The sequence below is a fragment of the Cydia pomonella genome, chromosome 2 (assembly GCF_033807575.1).
Source record: "Cydia pomonella isolate Wapato2018A chromosome 2, ilCydPomo1, whole genome shotgun sequence".
NCBI classification, from domain to species: domain Eukaryota; kingdom Metazoa; phylum Arthropoda; class Insecta; order Lepidoptera; family Tortricidae; genus Cydia; species Cydia pomonella.
Genome location: NC_084704.1, coordinates 21,815,527 through 21,839,881, shown reverse-complemented (window position 1 = coordinate 21,839,881; position 24,355 = coordinate 21,815,527). Strand labels below are relative to the sequence as shown.

General features: G+C 36.3%; 1 protein-coding gene across 1 annotated transcript; it reads left to right on the top strand.

Annotated features, from left to right (window-relative positions):
- The first annotated feature begins 201 nt into the window (after nucleotides 1–201).
- LOC133534632 (progestin and adipoQ receptor family member 3) lies at nucleotides 202–21,443 on the top strand. Its single transcript, XM_061873845.1, has 7 exons — nucleotides 202–548; nucleotides 811–1,034; nucleotides 4,537–4,693; nucleotides 11,295–11,447; nucleotides 15,892–16,080; nucleotides 19,610–19,678; nucleotides 20,160–21,443. The coding sequence occupies exons 1-7, from the start codon at nucleotides 477–479 to the stop codon at nucleotides 20,322–20,324; spliced, it is 1,029 nt and encodes a 342-aa protein (XP_061729829.1). The 5' UTR covers nucleotides 202–476; the 3' UTR covers nucleotides 20,325–21,443.
- Nucleotides 21,444–24,355: the final 2,912 nt, after the last annotated feature.

The following is a 24,355-nucleotide window of genomic DNA, read 5'->3' as shown; positions in this document are numbered from 1 at the left end:
TACTATACTACTTTATTTATTAATAAAATATAATTTTTATTATTGTAATTGATATGTATCAAAGTAATCACATAGTAAGACCTTAAATACAGTTAACGCTTTGGACATGGAAAGAGAGTTCAATACGGACCTTAATTGACGACTGAATGTCAAATTAAGAATAAACAACAAAATCAAAACCAGTTTGTCCAGTTTAAAAAATTGATTTGGTGGTGGCGGCTAGACGTCAGCAGTGCGTGTTTAGTTTGATTTGTTTGAAATTCTTTTGTTTTTTACTTTTTTTGTAAAGACGACTTAATTATTACCGTTATATTATTAACATAAAAGAAATAAATAATCCTGTGTTTACATATATAAAAGGAATATTCCTTTTAATCATTATTGTGTGTAGTGGTCACAAAATAAAGTAATAATTAATAATGTTCATTTTGTAACAAGACATCTTGTTACAAAATAATTAACGTCACGTATTAAGAATGACGCTAACTATGACAAAAAAAGTTAGCGAGGTTCAAGCAGAAACCGTGCAGTTTATGTCATTAGGAAAAGTAAGTACTTAACACAAATATCAAATGAAACTATTTTTAGTATAAACATCTTTCTTAAACCATTTTCCCTTGTGTAGCGAACTTTCTTATTTTTTTTTATTTTGTTCGTTTTTTGTGTGACCCTGTATAAATATTTAGAAAGTAGATATGGAACCACAGTATTTTATGTGCACAAGCAAACAATTCTGAGGCATATCTTCTGAAGGATTTTGAGTGAAAAATGCTTTAAAAATTTATGGTTATTTTTATTTATTTTATTTAGGCTGATGATGAGCATAGGCAAGATGGGGATTACAGTTCAGGCTCCACTCTTCTTCGACGAGGCAAGAAGCTGGAAGACAACAATAATTTAACCAAAGAAGACATAGAATATGTGAATTACCGCCAGTTGCTCAAGTATGAACAGGCTCCAGAGTATCTCCAGCACAACCCTTACATAAGAGATGGATATAGGAAGCTGCTCCCCACTAAACTATGTTGGGAGAGGTAAGATTTTATTGATTGTTTTATATTTTAATTATCTGCTACTACCTGTAAAGGAAGATACTTGCATGTAACTCAAGAATATTTCTAGAACATACACACCCCTACTAATTATGCGGAAAATTTCTTTGTAATACAGACCTTATGTTTGTGCACTAAGGCAACATTTTTTTTGCCTTAATTAGTATGAGTGTGAACAAGGGTGTTAATATTATATTTATACCCTTGAGAATCCCTTGAGAACATGGTGGTTGTATTTGTCTACATGACAGCGTGATAATGACAGTGTCCGTCTCTTTCAATCGTGCTGGTGTCAAAAAGTGCACTTATTTTATCACCTGGATAAAGCCATCCATAATATGTGCCTGCTGGCACACCACAGCAGCAGCACCAGGCACATATTATGGAGCTTAGGATACCCCTGAGATATAAATGTAAATGTTTGTCTGTTTGGGATTTATTACTCAATCATGCAAACAATAATGATGGATTGAGATGGGATTTTTAAAATAGGTATTTATAAGCTGGACACAGACATTGGGCATTTATATTCCACATTTAATTTCCAAAGGGGTTTAAATTGAAGAAGAAGAAAAATACTCTCTCTCACACACACACACACACACACACACACCTCAGTTAAAGATATAGCTTAAGGAAAAACAACTGATTAGGTGGGTCCACACAGAGCGAGCATATGCGCAAGACAATCTCCTCACGCACAAAATGGCCAGTGTAGATGTGCCTCGACCGAGGTGGTGTGCTCGGGCGAGGGAAACACACGCGCCGCCTAGGAGCCTCGTGCGTATGCTCGCTCTGTGTGGACTTGTCTATTAATGATGGAGGCCTTACACAACAGGTGATCTAATCGCTAAAGAGTGATGTCTTCCAGACTACCTTGATTGAGTGCAGTAGGATCATTGAATGGAGTTTTTGAAAATCTGTTATGACTATAAGTCTAAAATGCGCCTTAAATATTATAACAAATTTTGCATAAAAATAAAAAATATGAAGATTATTTTTATGACGCTGATGGTCCCAGGTTCAAATCCCGGTAAGGGCATTTACTTGTGTGGTGAACACAGATATTTATTCCTGAGTCATGGGTGTTTACTATGTACATAAGTAAGTATTTATCTATATAGGTATTTACAGCGTCGCCTAGGACCCATAGTACAAGCTTTGTTTAGGTTGATCTGTTTAAGATTGTCCCCAAATATTTATTTCTTATCATCAATATTATGCTTGAGAGAACTCAGTGATTACTTTTTAGGGTTCCGTAGCCAAAACGGCAAAAACGGAACCCTTATAGTTTCGTCATGTCCGGCCGTCAGTCGGTATGTCACAGCCAAAAACAAAACATCGCTCTCGCTTATGCTCCGTGAGAGAGAAGAACACAAACCTACTTTTAAATGCATGATTTAATTCCGAATGGTGCTTACCTAAACACCTTGGTAACACAATGATGTTAATGATGCCAACCATTTAGCAAGTAAAAAGCATTAATTAATAAAAAAGTCATAGGTAACCAATTGAATTCACTTTGTAGGTACAGACAGAGATTATTATATTGTATTACAAGTAAAACTCTAATTCGGAACCAAAAGACGCATTTCCGAAAAGTTAGAATTCGAATGAAGCATAATGTGCCCATTTCTTCCTTGAACCATAGAGAAATAAGAAGTACCTACATTGAGTGCTCACTCCATACATCAGTTTTGGTACCAAAACGCTTATTATTTTCGTAGTCGACATCTAGCATCGAGTAGCGGAACTCTCAGTACTGCTACGATTAACCGCTAATATTATAACCAGATTAACCGGAACTCTATTTTCAACTCCTACGCTTACTCTGGTTATAATATTAGCTGAAAATCTTTGAGCATTAGACTTTTTGTTTGCCGCGATATCTATTGTCGAGTAGCAGTACTGAGAGTTCCGCTACTTGACGCTAGATGTAGACTACGAAAATAATAGTATTTTTGGTAACAAAACCAGCACAAGTGAGCAATCTTAGTTTTCTTAATTCTCTTAGCTTGAAATTAATATTTTATAACTGTACTTATATAATTATTAGGAAGCGGATTAATTTCTCATTCAATACAATTAATCCTAATTCACTTATTAAACACGATTTTTTACATATGTATTTTTACAATACATTGTGGTGCTACTCTACCACACTTGTGCGATAATTAGCACATTACGTAACTATGTCGAAATTTAAAGGGCCATATGTACTGTTAAACGTCGTGCGATTCATGTGCGTTAAAACACGACCGAAGGGAGTGTTGTAAATTGACACGAGTCCTATTTCCTTCCTAGTTCCTATTTCGCATTTGTATCGTAATGTACTATTATAATATTAATGTTCCGTACCCGTTCCGTACCGACTGATGTAGGTGACATTACAGATGGATGACCTGCCTACTTACATTGTATAATGTGAAATACCGTTTACCAATTTTGATGCGATTTTCACTGACGCGTAATCTTATTCTCGGGAGAGTTTTCGGTTTTCATATGTAAGTAAGTATAATAAAATACGTATGTACTTTAAGTCCGGTTTACCGGGTACCGTATATAGATGTATGGTTGTATTTTTGTTTAATAAAACAAACTGTACTTGTAACTTTTAATAGTTATTAGATATTTTTCTACAAGTTTTAATAAGTGTTGAGTTCACATATTATATGTATCATGTATCTATACACCGGCAGCAGTGTTTACCAGACTGGAATAATACGTGTACCTGTACAATTGCATAAATAATTGTCTTAGTGTAGAACAATATTTCTTTACAGACACACTTATTAATTAGTGTGTAGGAAATTTATTCCGATTTCCTAATAGTATTGGTATCTCAGGATTTGTAAGTGATATTTTATAGTATATATATGTATGTACCTATTTCATACTACGTACGAACCTGAGTCTATAAAGGGGTCTTGCACTAGTTGCATAAGGTGCAGCTTAGACTGGGTCTAGACCGTCTATAGGGTCTTGGAATGTCACAGGTTGTAAAAAGTCTACTAGATGTATGGTCTATTTATTACCTACTTGGTTAGGGCGGTTGCTAAAGAACGGTAAGATGTAATAATGATTAACTAAAGGCCTGGATTCGTTAGACTGATACATTCAACCCGAAAATCTCCGCAGAACTACTTGTCCAATCGCATTTGTTAAGTGGCAGTAGTATGATAGCAAGATCATAAAGGTATAGGCTACGGGATGGAGGAATGCTGTAAGAGTAAGACATACCTAAACGCGTGTGGCTCCTATTGAAGCTCCTCTTTATGGACTGAAACATGTCGAGCAAGATGATTTACCCGTAAAAAACGTAACTGAGCCGTTGTAATAAATATAATATGTCTGTGTTTTACGGAAGTTTCTTTATTCAAAATACCTAAACACAATTAAGGATGGGCATAAGGACCCCCCCGTATGCTTTTCAAGTTCTAAAACTAAAAGAGCGTATACGCTACTGATATAATGCTTGTTGCAGTATATTCTGGTGGACTAACGAAACGATGAACATATGGACTCACTTGTTCGGTTTCTTCCTGGTACTCGGCTTGACGATCAACGATCTGGTCATCATCAACATCCACGCCACCTTCACAGACAAAGTGGTTGCTGCCATTCTTCTCTCATGTTTCATGGTAAGTTATTACCTGATTTAGCCTATTTACGTGCGTGTTTTTTTTATCTTCATTATAATTTTATCCAGTAAGTATGCCCTCGCCTACTACAGAGCACAGACCTCTCTTCGACTCGGTAGAAAATCGTCCAGCGTCGTCGGTTTAGGGTCGGCAATGCGCATTTATGCGAGTTGCAGGCGTACACAGGCTACGGAGACTGCTTACCATCAGGCGGGCCGTATGCAGTATAAAGAAAAGGTATCAAAATTTTGCTAAAACCTTTAATGTGGTGTGACGTATGTAGTTACATATACATAGTGTGGAATGGATACTGAACCAGACCATGGTGTTAAAGGCCTTCTGCGTTAAACTATCTACCTGCATGGGCTTTACTTACATCTTTATAGGTAGATACGATTATTATGATAGTGAAAGTACAATTTTGCGCACATTTAAGTATGAGGCTATTATTTAGAAACCATACAACACGTGCCGACACATTCCTAAAAAATAACAGGGTAAAAACTGACTTTATGTCTTTATAATAAAGTCTATAGTTTCTTACCGGCGGTGCTTACTGTTATACTCGTAATAAAATTATTAGTAAGATATCAGAAGACATTGATGAGACGCTTAACTGTCTGAAACGAAAATATTATATGATATAAAATCTAGAGTTATATGGCGCGTAATACCAGTTAGTTAATGTTCTCCAATTAATGAAACTTAGGTTCCTACTATTACCTACTATTATTAAAGAAACATGTTAAGAAAACTGAGAGCATACCGATATTTCTCGTAGGTACTTATATTTAGGGTAGGTATGACATTGCGTCCCATGACGTTTTGAACGGAATCTTGTTTGAATTGTGGTAAAAACAAAGCAGGTGTATTTTTATAGTTGATACCTATATTAATTTCCCATGGGTTACTATCATAAACATTCATGTGAAAAAAATCCTTGGGCATTTAAAGGTCTTCAGTTCCGTTAGTTTTGGCTGTGTGCCGATAGATACGGACGGAACTGCCTTGGTCATTATTTGTTGCATAATATACCGCAATAGGTACCTACCCACGGATTAGGTAATAGAACCCAGACATTTGCGAGAACGAAAAGACAAACTGTAATTAGTCAGGAGGATTTGAACTTGCTTTGGAGCATAGTTAATAAATTGACTTCGGACTAAAATTATTAGAACCTAGCTGTATACGATAGGTAACCTACCTTACCTTAAAGACACAAATAAATAAAATCCTTTGTTTTTTTTGCATATATCCTAATTCTTATCGTAAAGTTTTTTGACATTTTCATACCCAGTCTGTAAAGTTACGGGCTCACGGTGTTGCGTAGGCTATAATTTCTTTGGCGCGCAGATATTACGAAATATGAGCTATCCGCGCATTGGTCCAGCGCTCGAAAGCCGAGATGCGACCTGCTTTTCTCGAGAGAAAGTATTCGAGCTGAGACGAATCAAAAAAAAATCAACGCAGTCAAGACAGGGCGTTTCTAATTTTGTTTTTATTTATATAGCATGTCATTTGCATTACAATAAAATACCTTATTCTTAACATTTAAATAAGTACTTAGTTTTGCGTAGCAGTGCGTATTTGCGTATAAAACCTTGAATCGCATAATCATTATGTATCAATTCGATTGTCAACGCTATGATAGGGAGTTTTTGTTTGGTGTTATTGACGATAAAATTAGCGTTTACATTATATAATTTGACCCCAATTTGATTATTTGTTGAGACGATTATCAATGTAACTTTAAATGGGCTGGTTTATTTTCCAAGGGGAGTTACAAACTCTAATATAGATATGTTATTCTGACATAAATATAACGCCTTCTTCTCGACAGCTGACAATGTGGCACATTTTGTCGGAAGTGGACTATTTTTTACAAAAACTAGTTACCTGTGCAAGGGGTCGTAAAGCTTTTTAGAAAAAGAGCCAAACACAGCCAAACTTACCGATAATATGTAGCTCAATGAGCTACAAGTGTTGTTTTCAATGGTCTAAGCACTCTCAAGTGTACATTTTTTTTGAATAGTGTCACAATTATACTTTTAAAGAGCCGCACGCGGCTCGGCGGTTTGCCGACCCCTGACCTATGCATACGTATGTAGGTAACTGGTTTCTGTCAAAATTATACGAGTTTGGTTTTGAGTCTAATAGTATCAAAACTTTCGCCTGTGCTTTGTGTCTGGAGGAGATAAGTGTATACCTACTTTCACTAGCACTATAGAGCTCACACACTTCATCTCCGAACGGAAAAGTTACATTATGCGTCTCAATATGATAAATAGATTTTATCTATATCTATGGGTATCTTGTATACTTAAAAAGAGACTCCAACCTGCATATTGTTAAGTTATGAAGTTACTGAATATTTTTTTTTTTATCTTGCGAGTATATATCGCATAATGCTTATTTAACTTATAACATCGATATGTTGGAGTATATCTAAATAGACTACCACCATGTAGCACTCAAGCCGACAAGATTTTCTACGGGAGGGGCCCTAGTACTGTGCCCTGTGGAACACCACACTAACAAATTACGACATAATCGGGGGCACAATATTTGCTAAAGATTACTTTAGTAAAGTATAACGATAAATATTTTAGTGGTAGGTAATAATAGATCAAATGTATTATTTTAATGTTTGAGTACGTGATAATTTTTTTGAATAATAACTAGATATTGTATCGTATTCATTTGCTGAAATGTAATCCAGACGAATATTTAACATGCCAAGTAGGTAGCTCTCTATTCATTTAAGCAATGTTATAGCAACATGAATCATTGACACATAGGTCAAAGAGAAATTTAAACTTGTTCATAGTGGATCACATTTGGAATAGTCTTTGGAATAGGTAACTAGCCTATATCGCTTATCGGTCTATCCAACATCATTTTTCTTTTCTCAACATTTTTCAACCACTCGACTCCGAATCTGAAGTGGCATGATACTTTAAACCCTTTTTAGAAAGTGTTAATTAGTAGGTAATAACATATGCTGTTAATTCATCTCGCTCAATTATAGCCAAGTACAAATAAATGAATGAAAAACTTGGATGATACAGATATGTATTTAGAAATGCATATTCTAATTATGAAGCGGTAGTGCAAGCTACGATCGATAGGATTTAATAACTCAGTAATATATTTAGAAACTGGTTTTCTTTATTAACAGCACGATGGTTGTGAATTAAATCAGATATGTGAGGTATCTAGAAACTAGATAGGTAAAACACTTAGCTAAATTAGCTAACAGTTATAGATCGTCACGACGACGCGTGCTTTGACTCGTATCGTCATATTATTAAAGATTAGATTTGACAAATTCGCGCGTTATCGTGGATGACACGAACATTATCGTTAAGACACGATAAAGCGATAAAGCGTTAGCTACATCCTATGAGCGAATTGATACTTAATTAATACTTAAAAAAACAAATAATGATTTGACTTTTGTAAGTGCGGCGACGACGTAACCGTAGGTATCTACTAAGACGCGTAGAAAATAACTTACTTGCTTTTTAGGGTTCCGTAGCCAAATGGCAAAAAACGGAACCCTTATAGATTCGTCATGTCCGTCTGTCTGTCCGATTCTGTCACAGCCACTTTTTTCCGAAACTATAAAAGCTATACTGTTCAAACTTGGTAAGTAGATGTATTCTATGAACCGCATTATGATGTTCACACAAAAATAGAAAAAAAACAATAAATTTTGGGGGTTCCCCATACTTAGAACTGAAACTCAAAAAATCTTTTTTCATCAAACTCATACGTGTGGGGTATCTATGGATAGGTCTTTAAAAATGATATTGAGGTTTCTAATATCATTTTTTTCTAAACTGAAAAGTTTGCGCGAGAGACACTTCCAAAGTGGTAAAAAGTGTCCCCCCCCCCCCCCGTAACTTCTAAAATAACAGAATGAAAAATCTAAAAAAAATATATGATATACATTGCCATGCAAACTTCCACCGAAAATTGGTTCGAACGAGATCTAGTAAGTAGTTTTTTTTTAATACGTCATAAAAATTAAAAAAAAATTTTTTTTTCATCAAACCCATGCGTGTGGGGTATCTATGGATAGGTCTTCAAAAATGATATTTAGGTTTCTAATATCATTTTTTTCTAAACTGAATAGTTTGCGCGAGAGACACTTCCAAAGTGAAAAAATGTGTGTCCCCCCCCCCTGTAACTTCTAAAATAACAGAATGAAAAATCTAAAAAAAATATATGATATACATTGCCATGCAAACTTCCACCGAAAATTGGTTCGAACGAGATCTAGTAAGTAGTTTTTTTTTTAATACGTCATAAAAATTAAAAAAAATTTTTTTTTTCATCAAACCCATACGTGTGGGGTATCTATGGATAGGTCTTCAAAAATGATATTTAGGTTTCTAATATCATTTTTTTCTAAACTGAATAGTTTGCGCGAGAGACACTTCCAAAGTGAAAAAATGTGTGTCCCCCCCCCCCCTGTGACTTCTAAAATAACAGAATGAAAAATCTAAAAAAATATATGATATACATTACCATGCAAACTTCCACCGAAAATTGGTTTGAACGAGATCTAGTGAATAGTTTTTTTTTAATACGTCAATAAATTAAAAAAAAAATTTTTCATCAAACCCATACGTGTGGGGTATCTATGGATAGGTCTTCAAAAATGATATTTAGGTTCCTAACATCATTTTTTTCTAAACTGAATAGTTTGCGCGAGAGACAGTTCCAAAGTGGTAAAATGTGTGTCCAAAGTGGTAAAATGTTGAACAAGATCTAGCAAGTAGATTTTTTTTTAATACGTCTTAAATGGTACGGAACCCTTCATGCGCGAGTCCGACTCGCACTTGGCCGCTTTTTTATTCTTGTCAAAAGTCACATTGTATAAAACATACCTGCCTAAAGAAAAATAAAGATTTAATCAATTAAGTTAACATCCACAGCTAAGTAAGACTAATCTAAATTATTAATTAATTTATTTATGTAAAACAATTACACAGTCACACAGTACAATAAATGCGCCAAACTGGAGTAACCAGTTTGTTAATTGGCGCGCCGCGCTCAAATCTCACTTAAAAGGTAAATGTTTACATTATGACTTGTTTAGGTATTCTATCGTTAGTAGACAAAAGTAAAGCAAGCATTATTAGCTAGAATAAATTGCTATTTTGTTACATGTTTGATTCGGACTTATCGTTAACTAACCTTAAACTTAAACCTTAAGTATGTTTCCAACATCTCTCTCTCTCTCTCTCTCTCTGCTTTTGTAATATTTTCATGTACAGACAGAAATTGTATGTAATAACCTAAATTCAGGGAATTATATAGTGTAGTGTTCTTTCCTCATAGTAATTACAGCTTTGTGGTTCGAGATATTGTGGTCGCCTGTCAGCTGTCAATGACCTATTGTTTAGCCCTCTAGGTATTTTATGATCGTTGCACCCATATTGGTCCACGGCTATAAGTATAACTTGTACAGGGAGGACCCCACACTTCCCGTATAGCTGATCGTAGTCGTCTTTAAACCTATTCTTTTCTTTTATACATACAAGCATTTTTAAAAACCTTATTTGTAACGATTTAACCTTGCTAACCCTATATTCCGTTACTGGTCATCCGTTCATCAGAACGAGAACAAAAAGTAAGTGGACACGTGATATGATATAAAAAAAATATTATGCCATTATATTGCAATAATAATAATGTAAATAATTTGAGACTAGTCATACCTATCGACTGAAGCAACTATTAGGTAGTATAAGTTTTAATTTTATTGTATTTTAGTTCTTATTAGTTTATTCTATTATTATTATGGACTTTTGTCTGAATTAAAGTGATTTTATTTTATTTATTTTATTTTAGATATGCGTATGTTACATGAGTTAAAGTTACGTTTCATCTTATCTTGAACCAAAACAATTTCTTCGTACTACCTACATACCTTTTGAGGTAGGAATTACAAGGGCCTTCAGAAGGTTGAAGTTGTTTTTATATGACGAAGTAACGGTAATCCAAAACATTATTTTTCCATAAGATGTAAGTAAAGATATTTTACGAAAGTATTTGCGTGCACAGTATCTGTTGGATTAGAAATGTGCCGTGGTGTTTTTATGAGTGCGTGATTTCGGCAAGTTGGCGGTCACCGTTATGAATGGGATGGACCGCTACTTGGTCTAACGCAGCGTTACAACTTACATTATTGCTTTAGGGGATATTATAACCTACTTATCTACTCGAGCTTATGTTTTAAGTACATATGTATGTTTCGTTTTTTACATTACAAATAATTCCACAAAAGTAAGCATGGAGATGTTGCTCTTTACTTTATGTGATACAATAATAGCTAACTATTGAGGGGAAAACTTTCCCGCTACGCATAGCCAACGGTAAATCACCTTATAAAACCAGTTGGAGCTCAAATTTTGCGTGAGTTTACGAATAGGTACCTATGGCAAAAAATTGTATGAGCTTTACAAACTCACTTACGGTTGACATGCCCCGCCATAAGCAGAATAGAGCTCCGAATTTTGCGCTTTCTCGCCTTAGAGGCCTCTAGGCCCGGTTCGGAATGGATATTCATGGGTGACATTTTGATTCCCAGGTGTGCATGGCGCTGTCAGCGCTGTACCACACGTTCTCATGCCGCTCGGAATGCGACTACAACACGTTCCTGATGTACGACCTCTTCGGCATCGCGCTGTCTCTTCTCGCCATATACACCTCTGGCGTGTATTACGCGTTCTGGTGCCACCATGTAAGTGTAACTAAATCAGCCCTGTACATGCGTGGGTACTGTTCGGAGTGCGGCTACAACTCATTCCTTACCAGACAGATGTAGCTAGGTATGCATAGATTAGTCTTGTACCGGACAATCCCGCACCGCACGATACTCGAGTGCAACTACAATACGTTCTTTATGTACGATCTACTAGGCATCACGCTATACGTGAATATGCTCTTGACTGTGACACGCGCGAATACGCTGGAACGGAATGTGCATGTTCTTTTAAGAAAATACGGAAGGCGTCAGACGACAGGTATGTATGTAAGAATAAAATACAAGATAATAATATGGAGAGTCGAAATAAATTGGTACCTAGTTCCTTCATACAAAATATTAAAAATTTATCACACACGTAAGAAACTATTTGCTACCGCTAGCCGTGGCCCTGGGGCATAAACTGAATTTGCGATTAATTATTCCTAACCTTGACTTTGGGTGTTGTTTCTTTACGTTCAAAAATATTTTTGAATTACTTACGCGTTACACATGTATAACACCCGCATGTAAAGCTTTTGAAATTGAGACAAAGGAAGGGTGCTCGAAAGATGAGCGTTGTTCACCTACTTCTTCCTCGCGTTGACCCGGCATTTTGCCACGGCTCATGGGAGCGTGGGGGTTGTTTACCTACTTATTTGCTCCTAATCATAGAAAGCCTACGCTACTTATATATTTTATGTTTAACCAAAAGAGAGGTAGGCACAGCGAAATGTCATCTCGCTCAAATCTGGAGCAGCCCATCCAGATCAATAAAGTGTTTTCTGTCGTTGCTTTAGAAACACCAACTTTATGTAACTGTCTGTATGAAGTTACTGTTATGCTAAGTATTCAATATCTGATGCCTAATTGTTCCAGCCTGCAATGTACTGATGACCTGTAATGTGCTAATGAGTAACGCACAGTCCGTAATTGTAACTTGACTAACAGTTGTAGAACAATGTGTGCGACGCCGGGTGTCGCAACGATGCGCTAGGCGGGTATGCGGAACAGTGGCCATGGCCTAGCTAGTGGACCATTCATTAATTAGCACCGGAATTATATTTCGATCAAGTTTTAATTACCCATAGATCACCAATGTTTAATCCATTATCCATCATCCACATGCCTATGATTTTTTGTCATACTTGTTCAATTTGCTGATCCTCTGAGCATTGCGTCATTGGCCGTTGTATTTCTTGAACTGTACGGATCAGTTTTAAACCAAAAAGTTTTATAAAAGTAGCTGTACATGTATTCTCTCTGTTTTACAAAGAAATAACCGGCCAAGAGCATGTCGGGCCACGCTCAGTGTAGGGTTCCGTAGTTACTCTTCCGTCACAATAAGCTAAACTGGAGCTTAAAGTATAGTAAATTGTTAACCAAGGGATGAAACGGTAATACCTTTCACCCGAGTTAAACAAATAGGCAAATTTGCATATTCAGTACCTAATTAAAGTAAGTATTTTTACTATGAAGGGAAAACTTTTTGCGATAACTCAAAAAGAGCTAAACTGATCATGTCTCCTATAGTTTTCATTTAATGTCTTTCTTAAGCTCTACTTCCACGATTTTTTTCATATTTTTTGGACCTATGGTTCAAAAGTTAGAGGGGGGGGGACACGTTTTTTTTTTTTCTTTCGGAGCAATTATCTCCGAATATATTCACTTTATTAAAAAATGTTTCTTGAAAACCCCTATTAGTTTCGAAAGACCTTTACAACGATACCACACACTCTAGGGTTCAAGCGAAAAAAAAATTTCACCCCCACGTTACGTGTAGGGGAGGTACCCTAAAAAAAATTAAATTTTTAAGGTTTTATTGTACGACTTTGTCGGCTTTATTGATTTATATATCCATGCCAAATTTCAGCTTTCTAGCACTAACGACCACGGAGCAAAGCCTCGGACAGACAGACAGACAGACAGACAGACGGACATGGCGAAACTATAAGGGTTCCGTTTTATGCCATTTGGCTACGGAACCCTAAAAATATCGATGTGATATGTTACCTTGTTATTTTTCGTTAATCCAGATTGTGTCATCTCGTGAAACCAAAAAAATGTACAAGGTGTGTGAATGGCAAAGACGAAAGTAAATAATAAAAAACTTACTGATATATTTTTAGGGAAAAACATTGTTTCAATCCGAAGCCTGAAACAATTCAATTCATTCAGGCTAGAATTCAGGGGTTCCCAAACTGTGCGCTCTGGTGTGCCGTAAGCATTACAGAGGGATGCCGTGAGGCAATCCTCGTCACCATGTTACCTATCTATTTCGAATAGCCTAGTTAAGGTTAAGATTAAATTTTGCAAGCGCGTTGCGGAATGAAGCTCCTGGGCTACATTTTAAAGTTTTTAAAAGTCAAATAAATATTATACGTCTGTTTTTATCGAAGATAACTAAAAATACTGCAAAGCTATGAAAACAATAGCTGTATCCGCCCCTCTTCATTGTATTCATGAATTATTCTCAAGTACACTGGGTTTTATATTCTATTGCAATCAGCTCTCAATGTCATATTAAGCTAAAAATATAGGGTACCTACGTAACTTCGACGATGTTCTTCGATGATGATGACTACAATGTTATGGTACTGTCAAGCTGGGCCAATGATGGACACCAGAGGTGGTCATAGAATCTGTAATAAACCAATAAAGATTGCATTTTGGCTCCCTAGAATCGTCTTCATGAGTTTACAATGGTTATTCAAAAAATATCAATAGTAGATAAGAGCTTATATCGAAAATGAAAAGACTTATAAAAACTTATAGCTAAATGTTAATCCAATAACTGTCCTAGTTTTGAATAAATATTGTATCTTACTGGCGCTCGAGGTAAAATATGCAATAATAGAGAAAAATAAATGTAATTTTTCGATTGTGATACCTACAAAGTAGAACACAATGAGAATACCAGTTATTCATGATTCATGTTAATTCCTTTTTCGCGCATGATAGGGTAACATTCAGGTCAACCACCTGACCTCACCTGCATTTAAAAATACTTCTTCATGTTTTTTACTTTGTATCATTTATGGTCAATTTTCATAAAATACGCGTGAAGACCTACCTAAACAAAAATACTTCAGCCGCCAAATTATTTAAAAATGTTAAGAAACATTTGGCGACAGTAGCTGCTCCTAGCAATTCTACAAGCTACTATTCTTAGTCTAGTCTACATTCATATGCATGTTTTCTTTTTAAACACATCTGCTATAATATTATACTTTTATATATTCTTATATGTTATTCTTGTTGTTATACGCATTTTAAGGTAAATACAGTAAATAGGCTAGGCTAGGCTATTATTGACCCAGATAACTTTTGAGTCTAGTGATCTTCATAAAAAGTAGTATTATTTTCAAGTTAGGTATAGTCGTTAGATTTGTAGCTGGCCCCCAACGGCTTATCCTTTGTCTATTGTTAACTAAAACTTGCCACTACCTGCAAAAAAGGGGCCGGTCACTTTAACCGGTTATTTAATTACAACTTCTATGGTAATTGAAATAAGATTCAAAATGAACAAATGGAAAAATAATTTGCGATTTCTTGTGTGGTCCGGTTGATACGGTTACTGAGTGCTGGCGAGTCGAACGCTACCGAAACATTCTACAATGTGTCCTCGATATGCGGAACAAAAGCGCGTCGGAGCGTTGGTTTAGCCCGCACTCAGGTGCCAATTAGAATTATACGACCCTTTTTTTTGCAGGTAGTGGCACGCGCGGTTTTAGTTAACAACAGACAAAGGATAAGCCGTTGGGGGCCAGCTACAAAGCTAACAACTATAGATCACTTATTAGTTTGTATTAAATTAATAATAATAACTGCATGGTCTCTGACCTACAACTATGGACACTACGGTATGTAATCGTGGGCACTATTTACACTTGGTTGAGTATTAACTTTTATTAACCAATCAAAATAAAAAATATGTAAGTACTCTAAAAATGTCACAATACAAGAAAAGTCGTAATTCAAATATCCTCAGAGTATATATAGTCGTAAAGATTCTGGTTAGGAAAAAATGCATAATGAGAGGTAGAGGTTATGGCCAGCATTTTGGACGTGGTCGAATTAAGTGTTAAAGACCCAACCGTAAAATTTCTATGACGACTAGAGAAAGCAGCCCGACCAACCAGAGTTTGCTATTTCACTCACACATGTTGCCACATTGGCTGGATTATATTTAATGACTTCTTTGATCCCCCAATTAAACTAAGATGCAATTATTTATTCTACTCTCTAACAATTTGATTTTTTGTCTGTTAGATTTTTACGTCACTCTAGTACAATGTCTATAAGTCCATACGTTCCTTTGTCCAGCAGTGGACGTCTTTCGGCTGAGATGATGAAGTCTATACGTTCCAAAGCAGTTGTCCTTTTTTTATGCGCAGGAGCTTAATAAGCAGTGTTTTGATTTTCTTTCTTTCACCCTCAGGAGCTAAAGGCGTTCTACATGGTATCCGTAACGCTGATCTTCGTGGTGGCGATGGCGCTGCAGATCCCGCGGCTGAACGTGCCGTACCTCGTGAAGATGTGCGTGTTCATCGGCTGGGCGGCCTACGGAGTGCTGCCCACGCTGCATTGGTGCTACGCCATGGGCGGCTTCGAGAACCCCATGGTGCAGGTTGGTTGAGCCCTTCGCACCCTGACCTGGAAAAGCTAACTTTGACACACTAGACTATGTTTGCAAGGGCCGACTCCAACTAAAGCCAAAAAAAGGTTAAAGTTGGCTCTATAGATAAAAAACACGAAAACATGAAGAGTTCATTTTTTTAAGCTGTATATCGTGACGTGTAGTGATCTAGTGATATAACCGAGAGGCCTGACGAACAACATTTTAAACCGATATATATTTATTTTCATAGTAATTGAGATAAGTAAAAGGTAAAAACTCGTGCGATGGCCATGTCTTCCGTCGCAAGTTTCGCGCGAGAGTCATATCTTTTGTACTCTTGTAATTTAAAATTTTTTTTGGATATGATTTCAACAGAAAAATTAGTTTGGTCGTATGGGTTGTGGAAAATACCTTATGATACCTGTACCTATTGTACGTAATCTATGGTTGTATACGATTATTTGGATATTTATTTGAAAATTTTAATCAGTCAATAAGGGAATACATATGGGATGTATTTATTATTTATATAGGTATTTGTAATACCTTGTAGATTGACATACATATGAATTTCATAAACTTCATATACATATATACCTACTACAGTAAGTGCCCCAAATTAAGAAGGTACCTAACTGCCTACATCGCCATAGGTATTAATAGGTTTATAGAAAAGTGGATAGAGTCAGACCAAGATAACTTGGCAGCGATTTTGATAGCCCAGCCTGCGCAAGTGTTAAGAGGGAAGTATACCACGTGATCGTTTATTCAAAAAGAGAAAACGGTTTTCCACTTCTAAATATTTTCCATTCTCCATGATTTTTTAGTATGTTATTGACACAATGAAAAATTAGGTTTATAAGTTTTCCTTTTTTTTTTAAATTTGCAAAACAACATTTTTTTTATTTAATAAGCGAAAATTATTATTATTAGAGTTTGTGGGACTTTAAGTGCCACGTCGACCAGGCAGTAATCTATTGTGACAGCCCTTTAAAGTTCATTACTAATGCCCGTTGAATCCAGGAAATTCCAGAGGAGAAGCGAAACCTATAAACCTAGAATATATTATGCTGAAGCGATCGACGTCAAAATCAAAGTGATTTGTTAAGATGTAGTTGGTGGAAACCGTTTTCTCCCGAAAAGGAATTTCATAGAAAAAAATCCGTTATTTCGTTAGATTCGAAAAAATATTCTTCCCCCTTAAGTAATCGTCATAATTTCATAGAAGTTTGACGTTTAAAATAACACTTGCAATATCTTGACACACTTGGCCGTTGGCGCTGACCACACGCTGACAGTCAAGCTGTATGAAGTCCAGGGGGCATTTTACGTTAGAGCTTTATTAGACTACATGAAATGACATTTCTCTTATGTTAATAATAATAAGCCCCCAGGGCAGCTTGTGGCGAGCTGAATGGGAAGTGACGTCCCTTGGGTCCCATACCCCCGAGAGTCGGTCAGGCCCCTCTCTCCGGCTTGCCTTCATTGGCCGGCTGGAGTGAACACTGAGCAGGGGCCGCAGGACTCTCACCTCTGGCTTGCCTTTACCGGCCGTCCAGAGTGGGGTGTCAGAGCTATATGCTCGCAGGGTGGAAGTGAAATATGCATAAGACGCGAGTTGGCACAGTGGCTGCTGACAGCCACTGGGTAGAAAGCGGCGCACACCTCTCCACACCCTGAGCCGCTCACGCAATGTTGTCCCCTTGTTGCTCCGTGCGAGCGGCCGTTTTCGGGGACCCATATTGTGAGTTGGCGAGTCACCACCTGCCCATTTTGTCGTGTTTTTAAAAACATATGATCACGGCAGGTGCCATAGTATCCTCCATAGTCCGGTTACCAGTCCACTTGCATCTCAACCCAATAGCCCGGTTTATTTTTGTACCCTTTTTTTACAATAGTCCTACACTAACTGAGGCTTGTCCTTGGGTGCACTGCTATAGTGTGAACAGGGATAATCGTCGGTTGGTGTCACGTTACATTTAGAGTAAATTGTCTTATTATAAGGGGCCTCTACGTGTTGGCTTCGGCCCCACGCACGCCTTCTAAATGTCCGGGACCCCATGGTCCCGAGAATTTGTAAAAGACAGACATAATAATAATTCAGCCTATATACGTCCCACTGCTGGGCACAGGCCCCTCATGCGCGAGAGGGCTCGGGCTATAGTCCCCACGCTAGCCCAATGCGGATTGGGGACATCATTTGGTAGGACCCGGGTACGTCCTTAAACTACGTCCACGTTTGCTTACTGAGTGAGACAAAATGAGTTACCTTTATATTTAAATGTCACTTCAAGGGGCAGGGCCTAATACAAGTTTGAAATATTTGGATTCTATTCTTTCTGTCCCTTTCACGTCATTAGCAAAAAGAAAGAGACAATAAAAAGCTCAAACGTAATTCAAAAGTATATTGACGGTTTTTAATAGACCCCCAAAATAAGTCAGACCGCATCGTTCGAGTATAATTGCCATAATTAATTTATGAAAAAAAAAGTTTAATATTTGACAATATAATATTTGGACATTCTTACACAAATTGACTAAGCCCCACAGTAAGCTCAAGAAGGCTTGTGTTGTGGGTACTCAGACAACGATAAATATAATATATAAATGTCTCTGTTTGACCCAATGGTTGACTGGTAGAGAATGCCTTTTGGCATTAAGTTCGCCATTTGTACATTTTTCTTTATGTGTGCAATAAAGTTTAAATAAAATAAATAAATAAATAATAAATACATAGAAAACACCCATGACTCAGGAACAAATATCCGTGCTCACCGGGATTCGAGCCCAGGACCATCGGATCCGCTTCATAGGCAGGGTCACTACCCACTAGGTCAAACCGGTTGTCAAAGTATTATTTTATTGATATTTCTTACGTTTTATTTTATTGCGGTCATTAAACTTAATTGTTGGAATACCTTAAGAAAACATGAATGAAATAGTGATGAAAAGAGATCACATTTTTTCAGGTTGTATTTTTACTTTTCCAAATATGTTCTCAGTGCTGAGGTGAAAAGTCTTGTGTATTACACGAGATCAAAGTAATTTAAATCTCGTGCGCTTTTGAGTCCCTTACTACGCTCAACATTCTAAATTAGATTATTATAGAATATTTCGCTTGCACAGGACTCAAAATAAACACTCAAAGAAATATCAAACTTTGCTCTCTTGTTGTACAAATAACTATTGTTGCATTTTTTCCTTACGTTGGCTGATGGAATTGACTTTTAAGCAATGATTTTGAATGATAAAAATGTAGCATTGTTCATTTAGATTTGATTTGTAATGTTTTACATTTAGTATTTTCCTTGCGTTGGTATGGTGAAAATTTTGTGTTTCACTTACACTCACTCATAACGTTCAAGGTGCCATTTTTGAATCTTTCGCTTTCTTGGGTATCAATATTACCACGAGGAGTTAAACAACAATTTTGCCCCCTTGTAAAACGAATAAGTACGTATTAAATGTATAACTTTTTAAATATTCTAATGTTTATGCTCTTCCTCTGTTATTTATGTTCCTTTTTTTCTATTTTCAGATGTTCTTTCCTCGAGTGATAATGATGTACATTATAAGCGGAACTGCATTCATCATTTACGCATTTAAGGTATGTTCTGCATCTCCGCTATTATTTATGTTATAGGTTTCCTCAAAAAATAGAAAAAGGCGCCTAATTTGAAAAATGTAGGCGCAATGGATTGATTTCCCATACAAATTTTGAATTTCGCGCTTTTTCCTACTGACGAAGTTGGCTTGCCAGAGTATAATTGTCGAATTGTCGATATACTAAACTTATCGGACCTATCTAATGGTAATTGCGCTTTCATACGGCGCACGCTGATGTTGAGGGACGGGTTACATATGCTAACAACGTGCGCAAGCTACATGCAATAGTTAATCGAGTGTGTTTGTATTAGCCCTGCTCATTTACTTGCTCCTGTCACATAGTTCACGCGAAAACTCAGTTAATTTTCGCAACAAAATTTTTACTTTTTGAAGTGCAATATTCATACAATAAGTTACTACCGGCTGAAATAATTTGTAATTTTTGTCAATCCTTACTGACATCAAGTGCCATTGTGGTGCAGATCCCGGAGCGCTGGTTCCCGGGCCGCGTGGACTACATCGGGCACTCGCACCAGTGGTGGCACGTGCTCGTCATGGCCGCGCTCTACTACTGGCACAACTCCGGCATGATGTACGTGCAGTACCGCATGAACCACGGCTGCGCCAACACCATGCGCATATTCTGAACATTGCATTACACCTACACCTACTCCTACACACACTACACTACACGAAGGAAAATTTACTATTAGAGAGATGGTCATCATATGCTCTCTTTATCTCTCTCTCTCTCTCTCTCTCTCTCTCTCTCTCTCTCTCTCTGCTAGTTTCACAGTCGTAGAAAATGAATAGTAAGCACTTACATAATTCTTATGAAAATATATGGCGCGGCCGGTATTTTAGGTATTTATTTATTGTGTGGGCTGTGTTCTTATTATAATCCGATCACAGAGCATAAACACATGTATTTGTAAGTCTTGATACGACTCGGCAGTTAATTTAAACATAAATATGCCATAAATGGATGAAATGTATCTAGCTTTTAACCTTCTGCATCTCCGACTCTTGGTCATTAGATATGCAGATAAATTCTAGACGACATCCTTAATAAAAATACATGGAAACCATAATAATTTTTCATGTAAATCGCGTTTGGTGAATTTAGAGTCCATGGTAATTGCTTTTACATCCATGTACATTCGTATTCCAACAAATTGTTTATATAAAATCTATCTGCAATTAGTGCTTTTTAGATGATGTTCCGACGTGATTACCGCCGACGCAGTCTGATGAACCCTTTACGGTATATACTATAGGTTGTCTTTGAATTCTTAGATCATTTTCTAGCTTACTAATATATATTTTAATTTACTTGTACCTACCTAAGTTCAAGTAAGGTAAGGTAAGGTAAATCGTATTATGAGGGCGATATTCTCGGTAAAATAGAAATTAAATTAAATGCTCAAGTAAATATCTTTAGCATTCCATTGGATATCCGTGAGGAAAATCCCGTGAATTTGTGATTTTAAGTGTACTTAAAAGTTATAACACGTAAGTGTGTACAGGTGCTATTATAATTTGATTTGATTGGTATGAATCTTACGAGAAAAAAATAAATGTTTTCTCAGAAATCCTTATGTAATATGTCGACATGCCTGTCGTCCTTTTGATCTTCTTTACTGTATGTTTTGATTATCTGTGATTGCTGTTTTGGTATTATTTATTTTTTAGTAGGCAATTATTGTTATTTTGGAATGGGGTTATTATTAATTAATTTATAGATACTTAATAAAATATACACAATGTGTCGGTTTTTTATTACCTGGTCATTTGTCTATTTTTTAAATGACGATTAAAAAGCAATTTTTCTAATTGGTCAAAAATGCATAAAGGCAGATATCAAGTAGCACTAGCACGCATAATACGGTGGACGTTTTTTACTACCCCTGCGTTCCCTTATAAATCCTGAACCATTTGTTTTTCTTGTTTTGGGGTAAATTGTTGTTGTTGTCCTAAAGCACCCCAGAGGTGCAAAGGGCCTTCACAAGCTCGCGCCACGCCTTCCTATCTTCAGCTCGTCTTCTGACCTCGCTCCAGCTCAACCCGACCGCTCGTAACTCTCTTAGGACGGACCGTTGCCAAGAGTGTACAGGGCGCCCGGAGCCACGGCTTCCATCCGGCGGTTTTGGGGTAAATTACCGAAGATAAATAAATCATAGTCAATTATTTGTTTTGACCCCCAATTGAAATTAAATTATCAATTGATTTTGATACACGGTGTCGCTTTCAGTGGGTACTTAGTAGGTACGGAATAAATGAAGGCCAATAATGATACTGGACCAATATATACTGCTCATAAGAAAATAAGGGGCCACTAAGCGTTTTGAACGTTACGTGAAAAACATAACGTGAAAACTGGGTGCCTCGTTTGCCAAAATGTCAGATAGGTAGAATCGTTAACTATCTTTTCTGACCTACAAAAAAACTTGTGCCCGCTGAACTTTTATTTTTGACTTGATTTGATCAAAAAGTAATTTTGATAAAATCTTACCCGTTTCAACTTGAATTAAAAAAGTGGAAGTGGTAAGGTCTATATTTTTATTGTAATGTAAATAAATCTTTAGTACTTTTTAATATTAATTTTAAAAATCAATGCGAACTAGTTTTTTTCGGGTTTCGAAAAAAGTAGCAGATTCACAACCTAAGTATCCTACATTTTACACACCCTGTATCTTTTAGAAAAACATCCCTATTTTTTTATTGCAGTAAAACAAGACTGGTTATTTTAAAGACTTATAAAAAATAAATAAGTACTCAATTGTGTCATATATTTCAATAAACATGAAATCGTTTTTTTTGTAATGATCAAAATTCTAAATGGCCTCTATTTTCTTTTGAGTAGTATATTATACTACTCTCTGACCCTATTTATCTTCAACGAAAATGAATGACAGAATTGATTTCATCAGTACTGAATGCAAAACTCTGTATACCTACCATAAATGAGATTATTTTCAATACAACCGAACATCGAAACGAGGCGTATCCGATCACAGCGTTTTCCCGCTTTGTAGAGGAAAGCGACTACGAACAAAGAATGGGTCGTCAAGTGACGATACTAAAATGTTTGTTTAGGCTAACCAATTTTGATTTTAGTGCCCTCTATCGGGCAATAGCAGAATTGTGACGAACTCGAGATAATAAGTAAACCTAACAATCAACTTAGAACTGAGTAAGTTATTCTCTACCCGACCACAGATGGCTCTATAATCAGATTCCGTTCTATAACTAGCAAGGAGAATTTGAAATCACAGAGGGGTTGGTCTGTTGGACCAAAGGTTTGTTTGTTTCGAGCGATGGCACCACTTTTTGATATTTAACAAATCGAACACATATCAGTGAATATAGATCAACCTCTACATTGATATTGGTTACGTGATTATTTATTACACTTACAGACGTTACAGTTACGAATTTTCCCTTAAACTTGAATGATCTAGACACTACGTTCAGCGATGATTTTATTGTAAAAATTCATAACAACAACTCACTTCAAACAAAAGCACTTGCACAGTTGCAATTTAAGTTGAATTATTTTGATACAACTAAAATTTTAAGTAAAAATGCTGAAAATAGCGGGCACCGGTTTTACTTTTTTTAATTTTTATTTTTTTCTTTTAACGACAGCCAACGTGTCAGTGATAGTAAAAAATAAAAAATAAATGTTTTAGTGAAATATCGTAATTTATAACATTTTATTTAAATAATAATAAATAAATATTTAATTTATATAACGTGTAATTAAATTTTAGACATAATAAACGTGATACAGCGAAATAAAAAAACATACAAAGTTTTTGTGTATTCAAACTCTTTGGTGTGGACGTATGGAATATTGACAGAAATACATTTAAAAACAGTTACTTACGTAAAGTAGCACTTTTTGAGCAACTGTATTAAAATAGTTATTTACAGTACATATGGTACCTACTACTTAAAATAAGTGCGAAAATTAGCATATTACGTTACTGTGTCGAACATTTAAAGGGCCATATGTACTGTAAAACGTTGTACGATACATGTGCGAATAGGTAATTCGCAACTCGTGTCGATTCAAAACACTCCCTTCGGTCGTGTTTTAATTTGTCGCCACTCGTTTTGAATTTCCTATTTTTCGCACTTGTATCGTAATGTACTATTACGATACAAGTGCAGAAAATAGGAAATCCGCAATACGAGTGGTGATAAATTTAAAAACGACCTAAGGGATTGGCACGTGTATCGTACAACGTTTAACAGTCCATATGGCTCTTTAAAGTTTCGACATATGCACGGAAAGTGCTCATTCCTGCACGCGTGCGGGAAAGTAGCACCATATGTACTGTAAGTGCGAAAAATAGGAATCTCGCAACGAGGGGTGATAAATTAAAACACGACCGAAGGGCGTGTTTTAAATCGACACGAGTTGCGAATTACCTATTCGCACATGTATTGTACAACGTTTTTCAGTACATATGGCCCTTTAAATGTTCGACATAGTCACGTAAATGCTAATTATCGCACTAGTGCGGTAAAGTAGCACCATATGTACTGTAAAGGTTATTTTCACGTCAACAAGGGTACTTCGCTGCTTAAAAAACATGAGAATAAATCGATATTGCTTATTGCGCAAAATGACAATTTAAACTGACATATGAGTAACATTTAAAGCCTGGCC